This window comes from Procambarus clarkii, chromosome 47 (assembly GCF_040958095.1).
Source record: "Procambarus clarkii isolate CNS0578487 chromosome 47, FALCON_Pclarkii_2.0, whole genome shotgun sequence".
Taxonomy (NCBI): domain Eukaryota; kingdom Metazoa; phylum Arthropoda; class Malacostraca; order Decapoda; family Cambaridae; genus Procambarus; species Procambarus clarkii.
This window is the reverse complement of record NC_091196.1, coordinates 20,074,929-20,092,575: the sequence shown is the minus strand read 5'-3', so window position 1 is coordinate 20,092,575 and position 17,647 is coordinate 20,074,929. Positions and strand designations below refer to the sequence as shown.

Genomic DNA, 17,647 nt, shown 5'->3' with positions numbered 1-17,647 from the left:
GGCGCCTGAGGAGTCCTAAAGTCGACCTCGTTTTCGCTACACTGGGCACGGTTGTTGCACTAATTCACTGTCTTATTGAGCACCATAAAGTGCACAGAGTGTTCGCGGAACAGTACAAGCAGTCCGGGTGACGTAGTCTTCGCTCACAAGTTATGAACCACACTGGAACGACCTGATGCTTGGCTTGCCTTGAGAACGACACGTTGCTGGAACCGCTCTTCCTCATTTCTCACCCAACACTCACTAAAAAAAAAAATAATAATAATAATAATAATAATAATAATAATAATAATAATAATAATAATAATAATAATAATAATAATAATAATAATAATAATAATAATAATAATAATAATAATAATTTTTGTACAAACCTGCATAGCATATTGAAGATAATTCCCTGCATCGCAAAGTATTGAATTGTTTCTTTTTTTTACAAGGCACTAATTGTGCTGTTTATTGCCCTTGTTTTGAGGCATGGGTGACATACCATCCAGGTTCAGGAATTTACATTTTTAGTTACTTATGGTATTAATTTTCACTTGAAAAATTGACGCAAGCCGTTCATGCTAATCTGTGATTGTTATGACTAAGTTCCCACTACACTAGTGTGTGAACTTCAAGTGATTTGGCATGTATTTACGGGTCATTGTGACGTTGTTATGGTCTAGGGAGAGCTCTGTACAAGCTAGAACCCTCTTTACAGTGTAGCAGTCTCTATAGCCTAGTCCACTCTGTATAATCTAGCACACTCCGTACAGCCTAGCACGGTCATCATGTTGAAACTTTTTATTAGTGCATTTAGAAAATGTAACAATCTAAAAATATATGGATAATTTATTTTCCTCTTGACCTTAAATTCATTGCTGTCATGCAACGCAGTGCAAGTTTGTTATGAATGTATTGTTCTTGCAACAGGAATAATAATCGTTAACATTAGCGTGTTTCTTGTGCTTTCCATCTGCTTCAAGTTCAAGTTCAAGTATGTTTATTGAGATAAGAGAGAAATACATCTCAAAGGGATAGAGGAGCTTAGGCTATTTCTACCCCCCTCCATCTGCTTCTTCTTGCTCTTATCACGCTGTTTTTGTGGTTTATCTGGTTCGTCCATCACCAGAGTATTTGTTTTTAATATATTCTCTTGCTTCGTGTCTCTCAGCGATGGTCAGCTGAGGGACCATGAACGCCTGCAATGTAACATTACCACATTTTCTCCCCTTAATGCGTCATCAATACCCGTTTCTACCCTTATACGTCCCAATTACACTTATCTCTCCACTTATACATGCGATTAACACCTGTCTCTTCCCTTATACGTGCTACTAATACCTGTCTCCCCCCTTATACCTGACATTAACATCTGTCTCTCTCTCCCCTTATAGGTACCATTAACACCTGTCTCTCCACTTATATGCCCCATTAACATATTTCTCCCTGCATTCGGGGGATTAACGGTTGTCTCACTTTTTGCGGGTTATTAACGCATGTCCCTCCCGTGTGGGTCACCAACACCTGTCTTCAAATGCATCATTTATACCTGTCCTTCACCTGTAATTTTCGCATGTGTGCCTTTGTCACGTGCCACAAATGTATCCTTAGGGACTGACATTACCTCCCGTGCAGCAGGGGCGACCTGCAGCCTGGGGGCCATCAACCCAGAGTTGTACAAGACGGACGAGCTGGAGGGCGAGCTGGACCAGTACCCTGATGACCACATCGGACGAGTTTGGCTTCAGCTGGAGTACCACACCGACGCCGAGAAGCTCCTCGTCACGCTCATCAAAGCAAAGAATCTGCCTAGTCGTCTCATTGGCTCCATCAACTCCTGTGATCCTTACGTCAGGTAGGCCACAGTTCCCAACGGGCGAGTCTGTTTCCCCGGCGTATGGGTGTAGGGTTCATGTAAGGGTGAGTGAACATACTTCACGTTTTCGGGCGAAGAGTCTTAGTGTCATGTGGAGCCTCTGCCTCGTGTTAGATGAGTTTTAGTGTCATGTGGATGGGCGTAGGTGTCATGTGTCATATCAGACGCGCCTTGTACTATACACGAGACGATGTAACGCCACAAGCCTGACTACCTGACTACGTCACGTCACAAGGCAGACTACTTCTCACACAACCTTCTCCCTGGTTCCCTGACACCCTCCACTTCAGAAGGCAGGTTAATGTGGTGTAAGCCCCCTCTACAGATTAGGATGATTACATCCTCTAGGAAATAATACTATGGTCATATTGGACTATATATCACTTGCCCTCGTGTTTGACCCTCTGCTGTGTAGCCGAGAGAGTAAACCTTTGCCACAAACACTATGTCTTTGTTTACACGGAGCCCGTGACCTCCTTTTCATGGAAGCAGACTATTGAGTTATACATCAATCAATATCACTCTCACACTCTCTTCCCGTCAGACAGAAATGTGTGTGTGTGTGTGTGTGTGTGTGTGTGTGTGTGTGTGTGTGTGTGTGTGTGTGTGTGTGTGTGTGTGTGTGTGTGTGTGTGTGTGTGTGTGTGTGTGTCCTCCCCCCTCCCTCAGGTGCCAACAGAAACCCTCTCACAACATCAACTTTACTTTTACTGCCTCAGGTTAACACGTTCCCGACAGGATAAATAATATTCAAAGTTTTTAACCTTCAGATAAAGTTTTGAAAGTTAGCACGACTCTTTTGTTCCCTGAAGTTCCCAAAGCTTTTTAGTTTCGAACTTGAACAGCAAATGTGCCTCAACCCCCTTGAAGCTTCATAGACACCTCGAAGCTGTATCGACACCTCGAAGCTGTATCGACACCTCGAAGCTGTATCGACACCTTGAAGCTGTATCGACACCTTGAAGCTGTATTGCCACCCTGACGTTTTGTTGACACCATTGAAGCTGCACACGCACGGCTTCAAGCTTCATAGACATTCTAAAACTGTATCGTGACACCATGAAGCTTCATAGACACCCCTGAAGCTGTATCAGTTATTTGTAAAATATTTTACTTATAAGTAAAGTATTGTATTGCAACAAAGCCCTCCCCCCCACCCTCACGAGACCTGACAGTGTCTTCAGTAGGAGAGGAGAGGCTTCTTCACCAATAATTTTATTTTTAAATTTTGCCCCGAGGGGCGAGTTTATTGGGCAGCGCCACTCATTCTGTGAGTGGACACATCTTCTCCTTCTGTACTCGACATCAGTAATCTGGAGCCCAAATGTAAATCGATTTTCGAATCACATTCTGAATAAAATATATTAGGCTAGTCTGCCGTTTATGCCCAGTTAGCCACTATAGACTCTTAAATATCACTTTTCGGTCCGGCCATCAATCTAGCTTGCTAGTGAATATATAATGTAAACAAAGCTGTCCTCTAAGAATAGATGGGGGGATAATATAGGTGGTTAAGGCTACCGGTAACAGGTGAACAACCTCGCCCTTCAATATTACATAATGAAAACTACATATATAGTGACTACACCTTGGTGCCTTTTGCCAATAAAATCCCCAGTTACAGTGTTCAGGAATGACTGGGTTAACTACAGGCAAAAACTTACTAACTCCACTGGTCACCACAAAATAATAATCCTAGAAAAAATCTTTGACAAAAGTGGCAACCCTCAAAGGGGCTATTTTCATATTATGTTTCACTATTCACAACCTGATGCACTTTCATGTCATAAATTAATCACTAATACTCCCATATGCAAAATAAAAAATGTTAATTTTCAAATTCGAAACTTGAGAGGCCTAGTCATAAGACCTACAAACAAAATACCAAACCAAACAAGACAAACAGATCCAGTGTTGTGCCCCACAAGGTCAGCTGATGACGAACCTAAAATAATAAACACGACCAGCTGTTTGGTTACGACATGATGAGAGTGTAAGGTCTGTGGAGCACCTCCGAGGGTGGAGGGGCGGCACCTCCGAGGGTGGAGGGGCGGCACCTCCGAGGGTGGAGGGGCGGCACCTCCGAGGGTGGAGGGGCGGCACCTCTGAGGGCGGAGGGGCGGCAGTATATACACCCGCCCTCACGACTGGCTGCGCCCACTGCAGCCTCGCGCTATGAACTAAAAGAATGCTATAATTATGCGCCCCACATCCATAATGCATTTTAAATGAGCTCGTAAGTAGGACAGGAATGCCTGGACCTGAGCGTGTAATGGACCCCCTGGCTATCGGGGACTGACAGGCCACCGCTTACTGGCAAGCTATGTGGGGACTGACAGCCCCGGGGGGATTGACAGCCCCGAGGGGGAATTGACAGCCCCGAGGGGGAATTGACAGCCCCGGGGGGGAATTGACAGCCCCGGAGGGGAATTGACAGCCCCGAGGGGGAATTGACAGCCCCGAGGGGGAACTGACAGCCTCGGGGGATTGCCAGGCAACGGGGGATTGATAGGCCACAGGGGGGATTGACAATTTTTTTTTAAATCTTGCCCCGAGAGGCGAGTTCTCCACTCCTATTGTCCCTCCTTAACTCCCACCCAACACTCACCCCACCACCACAACCTCGCCACACCCTCACCCCACCACCACAACCTCGCCACACCCTCACCCCACTCTCCACCACGCACACTGGCATTTACCCTCGACAAATAAGACTCGGTCACGATGGGAACATGACAAACGTGCCCAATTGTGTCATACCAACAAACAGGAAAACAACTTACACCGTCCGACACATCAGAGGCGGCAGCGGGTATTACAAACTCCACCACTCGCATCACACACACAAACGGGTTAACATCAGCGGCGGATGCAACAGAAAAATGTAAGAACTGCTGTTAGAACTCACACAAAAGATTCCTTTGGATGCTTTACAACGCACTCAATCCATATGCAGAGCCAGCATCGAGACCAAATCATATTTGGCAAGTGGGACGTTGGAGTTACAATAAATTATCCTGAGCTGAATATAAGACAGGGAACACGACTGTGGTATACAAGGTCCTTCAGTGTAGTGACAAGCTTGACCTGGACGAGGGGTCACACACGAGGGGAGAACTCCCCTTTCCTTCCCCCCCTTCCTTCTCTTTGCCTTCCTCTCTTTCCCCTTACTGTCGTTCCCTATATACCTCTGTTTTTTCCCCCTACAGATTACTGTTGTTCCCCCCTAGAGACCACTGCCGTTTCTCTACAGATTGCTGTTTTCCCAACAGACCACTGTTGTTCCCCTACAGACTAATTTCGTCCCTACGGACTGCTTTTGTCCCAACAGACTACTGTTATTTACCAACAGACTACTGTTCTACCCCAACAGACTACTGTTATTCACCAACAGACTACTGTTGTTCCCCAACAGACTACTGTTCTACCCCAACAGATTACCGTTGTCTCCCCCTACAGACTACTGTTGTTCCCCAACAGACTACTGTTCTACCCCAACAGATTACCGTTGCCCCCCCCCCCTACAGACTACTACTGTTGTTCCCCAATAGACTGTTCCTGATGCCCGACGAGCGCCGGTACCTACAGACCAAGATACGGAAGAAGACCTGCAACCCAAGATTTGACGAGACGTTTGGCTTCCAGGTGAGACGCTGTTCGTACACTGAGGAGCGTTCCTCACACCTTTCCAGGTAATCTCATCATTTTCTAGACGAGAGACACACACAGCCATTGGTTTTTTAAATTTTAAATTTTGCCCTGAGGGGCGAGTTTATTGGGCAGCGCCACTCATCTTGCGAGTGGACACACCGCCATAGTGACAGTATTGGGCAGCGCCACTCATCTTGTGAGTGGACACACCGCCATAGTGACAGTATTGGGCAGCGCCACTCATCTTGTGAGTGGAAGCACCGCCATACTGACAGTATTGGGCAGCGTCACTCATCTTGTGAGTGGACACACCGCCATAGTGACAGTATTGGGCAGCGCCACTCATCTTGTGAGTGGAAGCACCGCCATACTGACAGTATTGGGCAGCGCCACTCATCTTGTGAGTGGACACACCGCCATAGTGACAGTATTGGGCAGCGCCACTCATCTTGTGAGTGGAAGCACCGCCATACTGACAGTATTGGGCAGCGCTACTCATCTTGTGAGTGGACACACCGCCATAGCAGCATGTACAACACTCCCCAATAGGAAGAAAACCCGCTGGGTTGTTCATCCTGTCACTTGTACCCAGACACAGCTGGGACTTGCCATTGGTGTGTCGCATTGTACACGTTAACACATTAAATCATAACTATGGTAAATAATTTTTTGGTGGGTCTTGACTTTTTTTATTACTGTATTTATTAATATAAAACTTGTGCCCAATTGCTATGTGAAAATCCATGTCTAGATAAAATACATCAATTTATACGTGTATTGTATTATTATTATTAACAAAATGTATCCCAGAGTGTGAGCTGCATACTTCACGGCCGGTCTTACATCGGTTGTATATAATGTTTTAGAGGATTATTTTATTAGATTCCAAAAAACTGCACTTCTGTCTGCTAATTTTGCACATGCTGCTGATGTTTTTTTCTGTTTATGTGCTCCTCGGGTGTAATAAGCTGTAATATGCAATCCTGGGAATTTTTTCCTTGCAGAGGCACTCGTCATGGCTACAAGATCTCTATCCTAAAAATATCATGTTTTTTTTTTTAAAGAAGATGCCAAGCCGGGAAGACTGTGTACCACATTTGTCCCTGGTAACAAGCACGCCCACTTAAAGTTGAAAAAACTTAAAAAAGACAGTCTGAGTAATTGAGCATCAACTGAGAGAGAGAGAGAGAGAGAGAGAGAGAGAGAGAGAGAGAGAGAGAGAGAGAGAGAGAGAGAGAGAGAGAGAGAGAGAGAGAGAGAGAGAGAGAGAGAGAGAGAGAGATGTAGGACGTGACAACCCGTTCTCGCACTTGCTTACTGTCAATATTGGCTTATTTAATAAGTGCATATGTGACATACTAATTGATTGTGAATATTTTAGTTTACCTTGAAAAGCTTCATAGAAAACACCGACCTCACCTAACCTTCTTAGTATGTTAAGATAAGCATTTTATTGCATTATTTACAATTATTACTTAACCTGCGTGAAGTGCTAAGCTAACCTAACCACGGGAAGTGATGTCCACCCACTTATGACTAGCCTGTTACCCTTGGTGTACCTGTTGCGTTATATGAGAGATAGAGAGAGAGTATATGAGAGAGAGAGAGGAGAGAGAATGAGAGAATGAGAATGATACCAATCATTGCGTGCACAACGCACACGTCCCCATCTCCTGAACTTCTCCAACCTAACCTCGCGCCACGACCTCACTTATTACGAGAAATTATTTTGGCTCCGAGGGCGCACTGAGGCTCGGGCGTGTGTGTATCCACACACCCAGCAACAGACACGCCAGCAGAGTAATCACTACATGAAGGTTAAATAATCCTGTGACTTGCTAGAACGTGTCGTCACGCTGGAACATCAGAAGACTTGGACCTCTCACTCGTGAGACGACTGATGAGCTCATTTACTAATTAGTTTGTGGTTGTATGTGTATGTGCGACTATATGTGGGAATTGTATATGCATCAGTCGTTGGGCAGTGTTTCTAGGTAATTACTGAAGTGTTTACAAACACACTAGTCGGACGATCTTCCGTTCAGTTAAGGAATATAGACCTCGTCCAGCTGCGGGGTTGACCACTTGCCTCCAGCACCATCTGACACTAAAGCCAGCTGTCCCAACAGTAACTTCACCTGTCATTAAAGCCAGCTGTCCCAACAGTAACTTCACCTGTCATTAAAGCCAGCTGTCCCAACAGTAACTTCACCTGTCATTAAAGCCAGCTGTCCCAACAGATAACGGCTAAGGAGCTGGAGGAGAGAGCTCTCAAGCTAACCTTCTACGACGTCGATAGAGACAAGAAGCACCAGGTCATTGGCCATGTTCTCTTCCTGCTTAAGGTGAGATCTATCTCTATTTCTATGTCTATTTCTCTAAATCAATATCTGTCTCTATCTCTTTAACTCTGGCTGTCTCTCTATCTCTGTGTCTGTCTCTGGCTGTCTCTCTATCTCTGTATCTGTCTATTTCCACGTCTGTCTATCTCTGTATCTGTCTATTTCCACGTCTGTCTATCTCTATGTCTGTCCCTATGAGCTTGGCCCACGATTGGATGTCATGTCAATGTCTTTTCTCCCTGTTCCTTACCAATCTTTGTCTCTGTGGATAGTACAATATTGTCATAAAAAGATAAAGTGATGATACGAGATATAATGTCATTATATCACATCCTTAACTGTAATAATATAATACAGTCTAATACAATATTTATTTACCCATAGTTTATGTGAGCAAAATATCTAGATATTCAAAATACAATATCAATACAAAATTGCAATAAGAGGTTACAGTGAATAATAATATAATACAGTACTGATTCAAGTAATAAAGACACTGAACATATTAAAGAGGTCATATTATAACTTTATCGGATGATAGCTCTGATGATATTATACATATTGATGATTATACTTATCGGATGATAAGTATAATATACGCACTGATAGTACCTGGAGGTTCTGGAGAAAATTATGGAACTTATTGGACAATTAGAAAATAGAATTTGGTACTACTGAATTTGGACAAACCGGAAAACGTTTTTTTTTTATATTTATATTGCTAATAATACCTAACCTACCCATCACGGGGATTGAACGCCGACCGTCGCTCTACCATCCAGCCCAAGTGGTTGGGCTATCTAAACAGGAGGATGGGTTGATTAGTTTGCCTACTTGCTATCTTAGCAGTAAATTACTAAATATATCAGTGAATAAATTGTTGCCAGTGATAATATTATCAATGAACATTTAGCTGTAACTGATACGTGATGCTTAGACGCAGGCAGAATCAAAATGATTTTGTTTATACTTGTTAAATCATGACTCTAAAGTATTATAATACACGAGCCGACGACTGGAGTGTACATATGTATTTTTTGTGCACTCTGGTTCAGCTTCTCTGACAACATCCTTCATCTGTGCTACAATTTGATATTTGCAAAACAAATGTTAGCAAATGATATTTTGCTAACGTGTCACATTCCTGAGAACAACGACCGTTCTGTGTGTGCTTGTGTGCGTCTGAACAACGACTGTGTGTGCCTGAACAACGGCTGTGTGTGCTTGTGTGTGTCTGTGTGTGTTTGTGTGTGCCTGTGTGTGTCTGTGTGTCTGTGTGTGCTTGTGTGTGCCTGTGTGTGCTTGTCGCCCAACTTTGACGTCTTCGTGGTGCTGGAAGGAGGCGTTGGTGGCGCTAACGTGTCTTGGGTGTCGCCGCAGGACCTGCACGCGCTGGAGGGGAAGAAGATGCTGCGGCGGGACCTGGAGCGGGAGGTGAGCCTGAGCCCTCGGGAGCTGGGGCAGGTGGAGCTCTCCCTCTGCTACAACGACAACCTCGAGCGTCTCACCGTCACCGTCGCCGACACCAAGCAGCTCAAGGTACTCTGCTTCCTCATCCTTCACTCTACGGCTTAACACCTCTCACGCTGCCTTGACCTGCGTGTACACAACCTTACCTTGAGGTTATCTTGAGATGATTTCGGGGCTTTTAGTGTCCCCGCGGCCCAGTCCTCGACCAGGCCTCCACCGTGACAGCTGACTAACACCCAGGTACCTATTTTACTGCTAGGTAACAGGGGCATAGGGTGAAAGAAACTCTGCCCATTGTTTCTCGCCGGCGCCTGGGATCGAATCCAGGACCACAGGATCACAAGTCCAGTGTGCTGTCCGCTCGGCCGACCGGCTCCCATGCACCGCACACTTACACACCTCCGCATTATCTCCACCAACACATCACTCAGCCGCCCACGCATACAGCACTGTGATAGGAGACTTATAACACAACTGTACTTCATCTTAGCATTGTCCGCCCTTCCTGTAAACCAGGCGACACGAATTTATAGCTTCAGGTGATTATGACTATATGACAACACCTGACAAGTCTGACACAACGTGCCTACACCCCCACGTACCGACCCACCTCGTGGTCCTTGGAACCCGAGCGAGCAGCCGCATCCAACAACCTGGTTGATCAGTCCAGCAACCAGGAGGTCTGGTCAACGACCGGGCCGCGGGGACGCTAAGCCCCGGAAGCACCTCAAGGTAACCCATGCACCTGTTGATTACCTCAGTACCACTGATTCATTAATTGTAAGACTCGTGGACGAATGTTTACATCAACCAGGCCATGGTAATGATAACATAACTACCACCCCAGCATACTAGTAGGTGAAACTAGGTTATCTTGAGGTTATCTTGAGATGATTTCGGGGCTTTAGTGTCCCCGCGGCCCGGTCCTCGACCAGGCCTCCACCCCCAGGAAGCAGCCCGTGACAGCTGACTAACACCCAGGTACCTATTTTACTGCTAGGTAACAGGGGGCATAGGGTGAAAGAAACTCTGCCCATTGTTTCTCGCCGGCGCCCGGGATCGAACCCGGGACCACAGGATCACAAGTCCAGCGTGCTGTCCGCTCGGCCGACCGGCTCCCCTTAGGTTGTAATTAACTAGATACATTTTCTATCTACTTAGATTGATTTACTTAGGTAGACTATAGTAGATAAAACTGGGTTGGAATTGCAACTGTGTACTTGAGCCTCAACGTACAATTTAGTTCATTAACATGAATTTATATATCAAAGACATCAAACTATAAACCCTAACAAGGCAATGAATGAAATATGTCCGAGAAGAGTTTCCGGCTACTCACATTTCTGTAAGTTCCAACTTACCTGAAACCTCATTTCAGGTCGACAAGGAGCTACAACAGGAGAAGAATGAGTTTCAAGCTCGAATAGCCCTCATGCAGCAGACAAAGGTGAGTATCTATCTTGCATTTTCAACATGCAGAAAAAGATTAGTTCCAGGCCCATATAACAATTATGCAGCGAGATCGACCAATCATGCAGCAGACACAGGTGTGATTGAAGGGAAGTAGGTGTAGCAGTGACCTGTATTCTAGCTCATTACATCATATTAGGCTGTTGTAGCAGTGACCTGTACTCTTGTAAATACACAAACGTGTATAGCAGTAGCAGTGATCTGTACTCCTCTATAGCTGTAGTAGTGACCTGTACTTTTTGTACTTTTGTAAATACACAGACGTAGGCAGCAGTAGCTTTGATCTGTACTCTTGTACATGCACATAAACATAGACATATGTAAAGTGACGTGTACTCTTTTACGTGCATAGATAACCAAGAGCAAGAAGACCGCGGTTGTGAAGAGCTCCGATTCGCCTTCCTTCAATGAGAGTTTCCACTTCAAGGTGGCCCCGGACGCCCTAGACACCACAGCTGTTAGCGTGATCATCACCGTGGGCAGGAAGGCAGGTGAGCCCTCACCCAGCTCCCCAGTGTAGCAGGATCTGCTCAAGTTGCTTTTCTCTTAGTTATGAAGGACTTCGTGTAATAAAAGGACATGTTAGAATTGACTTTGTTGTGTGTGTGATCGTGTACTGTGTGTGTGTGCGTGCGTGTAAGCTGAATATAATAATCTCTGTTTCTTGTCAGTTATAATCACTTACGCGTTTCTAACTGTTACACAAAGTAAATATCTACCACTTTACATATGCAAGCGATGAGTGACAATAATGTGGCTACAGTATGTTGACCAGACCACACACTAGAAGGTGAAGGGCCGACGACGTTTCGGTCCGTCCTGGACCATTCTCAAGTCGATTGTGATTCAATCATCACAATCACAATCCCAATCAAGTTGATTGTGATTGAGAATCAATCATTCTCACAATCGACTTGAGAATGGTCCAGGACGGACCGAAACGTCGTCGTCCCTTCACCTTCTAGTGTGTGGTCTGGTCAACACTTTACATAGTTTATAACAATTAACTAATTCTTTCGTTAGTGTAGATATATTATGTAAACAAAGTTTATAGGGATGGCTGTTATGTAAACAAAGAGTTCGTGTGGGAGTCATGAGGGAACATTTTGTGTTGACAGATAACGTGGTGGGCCGCGTGCAGCTGGGCTCCTTCATGTTCTCCAGGGGCAGGGCTCTCGAGCACTGGAACCTCATGCTCTCTAAGAGTCGTCAGCACGTCAAGCAGTGGCACACACTCACTTAGGTCTGCTGGTTCTCTTCCGCTCTCTACTGGCTCCCTCTCACTCACCTGCAAAAGCCTTTTAAAAGTGCCAGTGCCTGCCTGGCCAGGGGGTCCATCTGTGCCGTCCGCCAGGCAGATCTCGTGGGATCGTAGCGTCACCAGCGCCCAACGCACAATATCATCCACACCTTCACCTGATGCCTACGTCTGGGGGGGACTAATGTACCTTCGTGCCATTGCCGCTAGTGTTATTACTGACTAGAAAATATTACGAGGCTTAAACTTTGCCATATAGATATTATTTTAAGACAATAAGTGTTTTGCACGCTTTACATCAGCAGCCTTGTACGACACAGTTCAGCCGTGTTACCCTTCACGTGATGATACACCCTTCACTACTCCCACATTACAGAAAATGTATAAAATATGAACCTCTGAATGGGTTACTTTCCCTTATATCTTTGTAGCCTTTACGGCAAAAGCTTATAGACACGGTAACCTAAAAATGACGGATATAACCTTACGTAATGACTACCACAACCTTACCTAATGAGTACCACAACCTTACCTAATGACTACCACAACCTTACCTAATGAGTACCACAACCTTACCTAATGAGTACCACAACCTTACCTAATGACTACCGCAACCTTACCTAATGACTACCGCAACAAATAACACATTATAAAGTACCATCCATACCTAGCCATATCCTTCAATGTAATTGGCCGCCCTGTAGTTGCCGCTTGCTTGACTTTCAACTAGTAACAGCCATTCAGACTACCGGGTCTTTAAGCATTTACACATACAACAGTTGTGAAAAAAATGCAATTGTTTAACGCAATGAATTTATGAAATTATTATGATTGATGCCTAAAGGGTTTGAATGCATAGTCAAATTTATTGGGCATCATATAATTCTCACCTGTTGTTGGCAACACTGAATTTGTGATGTGACACGAATTACAAAACCATTAACCACCATGTATGGCTGTGAAACATAGGTGTTAATGGCTGGATTGTTTCGACCCATTCTTGGAAAGACTGTACTTCGTACCACTGTTGTTTTGAATTAGCGTTGGTGCATGTGAATGTGTTATTCATTTATACAGTAGGCCTGTATTTCCCCTAGGTGGTGCTATTGTTTGCTAAAGAAACATTTATAACTAATCTGTTCTCATAGAACAGACTAGATTTCTATATACGGAGCCGAAAAGACCACACTGAATGTTCTATTCTTTTAAAATAATTTGTTCACGTCACTAACTAGCTTTGCATTCTACCATGAAAAAATAAAAGAGGCGGTGCAGGGTCGGTCACACCGCTGGGCAGGAGATGGCAATATTAGGCGTTAACAGAAAGACTCCTAAAGTGTTAGAATTTGAAGGATATTAAGATAATAACTTCACTGTTTAATGAACGTGAATAGTTTTCCCAACACTTGCCTCAATACACGAGTTCTTTCTAACAATCAACGAAAAATCCTCGTTGATATTGGAGAACAGTTGTTGTCTCCTGGCCTCAGAGAATTGGTCGACTTTAACGGACACCACCACCATGCCCATCCCGAAGAAATTTCTGTTATAGTTTGTCGTCGTAATTAATTTCTCAAAACTGTAGGTAATTTTCCACGGCTACAAAGATTTCTCATTAGTGTACTGCAAATTTGAGTTGTGTAGTGCTAGACAATATTTCAATTAAAGTGAGATGTGATCACAATGTCTTTTTACTAGGCTTCTTTGTGGTATGTCACCGAGTCGGTTACAGTTCATCATCCCGCGTCTCTAGACGTGCTGCACACCAAGTGTTTACACCAAGCAATGTTTGCATGCACTCATAATTATTTACATCACATACAAATAAATGTTCATTATCCCCCTTGCCAGGCTCCCATAGATATTAACACCACAGCTATCCATTGTTATTTACATCACAGGAAAACGTTCGTAAGCTCACTATCTATATGTTCACAAATAATTCTGAGGCACTTACTCCTCGTTCACCACCAGTTCTTGGGTTCACTTGAAGAAAAAATTTCCTCAATTACCGCGCTGCGGTGATTCATAACGTCTTTCTGTAGCATACAGATTCACGCACCTACAACAACTCCCACTCCTGTTACCTCAGTAACAACAAGTTATATGTCCCTCAGCACCAGGTCACTATTACGAAGGTCCAAAGCCACCAACCACGTCGTTCCGCGGTCTTAACATCAATTTATTCTTCTTCTTCTCAGTATGCGACTTAACTACTGCAGACCTGACGATGGCTCTCAACAGTCCCAGATAGCAAAAGGACACTTAAATAATCGCTCTAGCAAACCATTAACTTTATTTGAGTGTCCTTGGTGGTTTACAATCATCCTCAAGACCGTACTAACTATAGTGATGGTCTTAATGGGTCTTTTTCGTTTACAAACTCGACTCCTGCTGGATTCCGACCTATCACAGTCTCCCTACTGTTGTGTCGTCACCTCGCTTACGGTATTCACGGTTGTGATTGGTCGACTTGACCTAATTAAATGGTCTTTCTTAACGGCACGTAAGCATTGTTTTTGTCTCCATAGAGTAAAGTCATTCTCGCGAAAAACATCCTCATTAACACTGGCGTGACAATTTAAAAAACAACTGCCAACAATAATGTTTCTATAATTGTAATGGAGACACGTAATCATACAAATCTAAGTCATTACATCAGGAGAGCAGCGTGTGTAACAAGTGTACAGCTGTCGAATTACAGAGAACTGGCTTGGTGTTGATATAAAGCTCCGGAGGATAATAAAGGCCACCACAATAACTTACTGATCTACCAGCAAGTATACTTCATTCCTGAACATAATTGACCACTAAAGTAAACTTTCAGCATATATATATACCCAGAAGAGGGATAAACCAAATGGTGTACATAGAATATATATCTTCACGAGGACTGGAAAATGCAGCAAAGCACCATTTCATTTACCCTAAGTATTTCTTTCTCTAATTTCCAAGAGATTAAGAAAACATGACAAAAGGGAGTAATTTTGTATGCAAATTTCTAACACTGAGATCAATATCAGAATTAATTTAGTATAAAATTCAGTATTTTCTAGGCAGTGTAATGAAATTCATTTCATATATTGGTTTTTGTCGTTTCCATATTATTAACTCCAATTTGCAACGAACAAACTCAGAAAATAAATAATTCTCGAACATTTAAACAAATTGGTTTGAGGCGTGATGGTATGGAAAGAATGGCGCAGCCTAGCGGTTAAGAGTAGTACACCCTGCCACAGTACGTCAGCGCCGTCACTAGCCTAGTCTCCCACCGCCACACCTGGCTAACATACACCATATTATGTGAGAGTATTAGTGTAAGGATACTTTTGACCACCGGAACCTGCCTTTAACCGCGGTAGCTGTTAGTCATATGTGTACGTGTAGTTTATAACTGCAAGGTTATATGTGTATGTGTAATTTATAACTGCAAGTTCATATGTGTACGTGTAATTTATAACTGCAAGATCATGTGTATACATACGTGTATTTTTATGGATGTTCAAATTTCCGGAGACAATTGCTATATTTTCATTTTAAAATGTATTAGGTGTTTAGTGTTTATACATTTGTAGGGAATTATTAACCAATATTTCTGTATTAGTAACACTTATCTTCCTACAGTTCTGGCAAAATCGTAATATAAATTAAATGTACTGCATTTGTGAGCTGCACCCCGAGGTCCCCTTGGGTTGTGAGGCCCACTACGCCACAGAGTTCCGTATCCCTCTTGGTCTGTGAGGCTCGCTACCCCCATAAGGTAGAGGACCTCGGGTCCCACCTGGCTGGTGTAGATATAATATTATCGCATTTGGTGACGGTATCTTGGTGTGCGTTGCTGCTCATCAGCCTGGGCTCCAGAGCCTGGGAACCTACATCCTGGGCTCCAGAGCCTGGGAACCTACAGCCTGGGCTCCAGAGCCTGGGAACCTGCAGCCTAGGAACCCCATCCTGGGATCCTTTAGCCTGGGGGAGCCCATGCTGAGGACCGTCAGCCCAGGCACCCATCTTGGAAACATCAAGCCTAGGGACCCCCCATTCAGGGGGGGCCGCCAGCGTGTCGTTACACATGCAGTCAACGTTATGCTAGCCCATTTATATATTTAATGTCATGACATGTAACTATGTTACTGAAAGATATAAGAATAAAATGTCTGGAAGTTGATTGAAAAACCATTTAGATATCATTGCTATAACTGCAATGTTATATCATACAGTACTGTATTAATATAGAATATATATATATATATATATATATATATATATATATATATATATATATATTAGTCAACAAACTTACTATCCATTGTGTACGCTTCAGAAAAATGGAAATATGTGTCTTATAGATTATATTAAAATAAAGAGTTGTTGCTGTGTGTTAATAAGGTCTGCTTCATCGATCACACGCAAGCTTTGCAGACAAGAAAGTAAACGTTTCGTGCCTACACACAATTTTTGGTAAAGGTTAGCTAGCTTGAATTTTGAGTAGAACAAAACTAGAAAGTTGATTATCGTTAGGCAGAACAAGACGTGCCTCGGCGCCACCTCTGGCTGGATGACTGACAGCTAAAGCAGTGTTAAGAAAGACTTCGCATGAGCGGTGCCGGGCTGGGAATCCTGGCTGAAACCACTGCCAGCCCGGCCCTACTCTGCCCTGTCCTGCCTTATCCTGCTCTGCCCTGCCTTATCCTGCTCTGCCCTGTCCTACCTTATCCTGCTCTGCCCTGTCCTGCCTTGTCCTGCTCTGTCTTGCCTTATCCTGCTCTGCCCTGCCCTGTCCTCTCCTGCCTTGTCCTGTTCTCTCCTGCTTTGTCCTGTTCTCTCCTGTCCTGCCGTGCCCAACCCTGCCCGGTTCTGTCTTTTCTTGCCCTACTCAACCGCGCCCTGTCCTGACCTTCACTATCCTACCCCCGTCTCTTGATCATCCCAAAAGGGGGGTAGAAATAGCCTAAGTTACTCTATCCCTTTGAGATGTATTTATTGCTTATCTCAATAAACATACTTGAACTTGACCATCCCTACCCAACCCTGCCTTGTGACTTCTGTCACAAAGGCGGCTCATGCTGGCGTTGTTCGACAATTGCACTAGTTGTCCCTACCTTCATGTTTTCTTTGTGGGCGTATTGCTCTTGTTTATGTAATAATATGTATACATACGGATATATATATATAAATACAATATATGTTTATGTACTCTTGTCTTATTGAACCCCTCTAAGTCAGATTCCAGTTTCGGACCATGTAATTAGTATTAGTCTAAATTTTTGTGAAACTAATGACGATGGTGCTAGGAGACCCTGGTGGTGCAGTGGCAAGGCTAGAGCTCATCACTTAGCGCCTGGGTTCGACTCCTAAGACAGGGAGGGTAAAACGGTTGGGCACTCATTAATTCTTCATTGTGCTAGCTAGTTTGTCTATATGGCTCTTAGTATCTTTTTACAACGTATTTAACACTTTTTCATAATAATTACCTATTCTTGGATGGTAACTAACTTACCTAAATGATGATAATTATTTTACTTTACTGACACTAATAATAACAACAATAAGATAGACAAAACAGTAGGAGACCTGATCACAATATGCAAGATA

General features: G+C 43.8%; 1 protein-coding gene across 5 annotated transcripts in view; it reads left to right on the top strand.

Moving 5' to 3' along the window:
- Positions 1-17,248, top strand: part of LOC123762961 (synaptotagmin-15) — a 140,213-nt gene extending 122,965 nt beyond the window's left edge. For 4 of the 5 annotated variants that reach the window (XM_069302058.1, XM_069302057.1, XM_045749819.2 and 1 more), the window contains 7 exons: positions 1,624-1,843; positions 5,416-5,509; positions 7,756-7,860; positions 9,238-9,396; positions 10,706-10,774; positions 11,150-11,288; positions 11,916-17,248. In XM_069302058.1, coding sequence (XP_069158159.1) covers positions 1,624-1,843; positions 5,416-5,509; positions 7,756-7,860; positions 9,238-9,396; positions 10,706-10,774; positions 11,150-11,288; positions 11,916-12,040 — 911 coding nt within the window. In that variant the 3' untranslated portion in view covers positions 12,041-17,248. The remainder of the gene's footprint in view (positions 1-1,623; positions 1,844-5,415; positions 5,510-7,755; positions 7,861-9,237; positions 9,397-10,705; positions 10,775-11,149; positions 11,289-11,915) is intronic. The other variant, XM_069302056.1, reaches the window with a different exon arrangement.
- Positions 17,249-17,647: the final 399 nt, after the last annotated feature.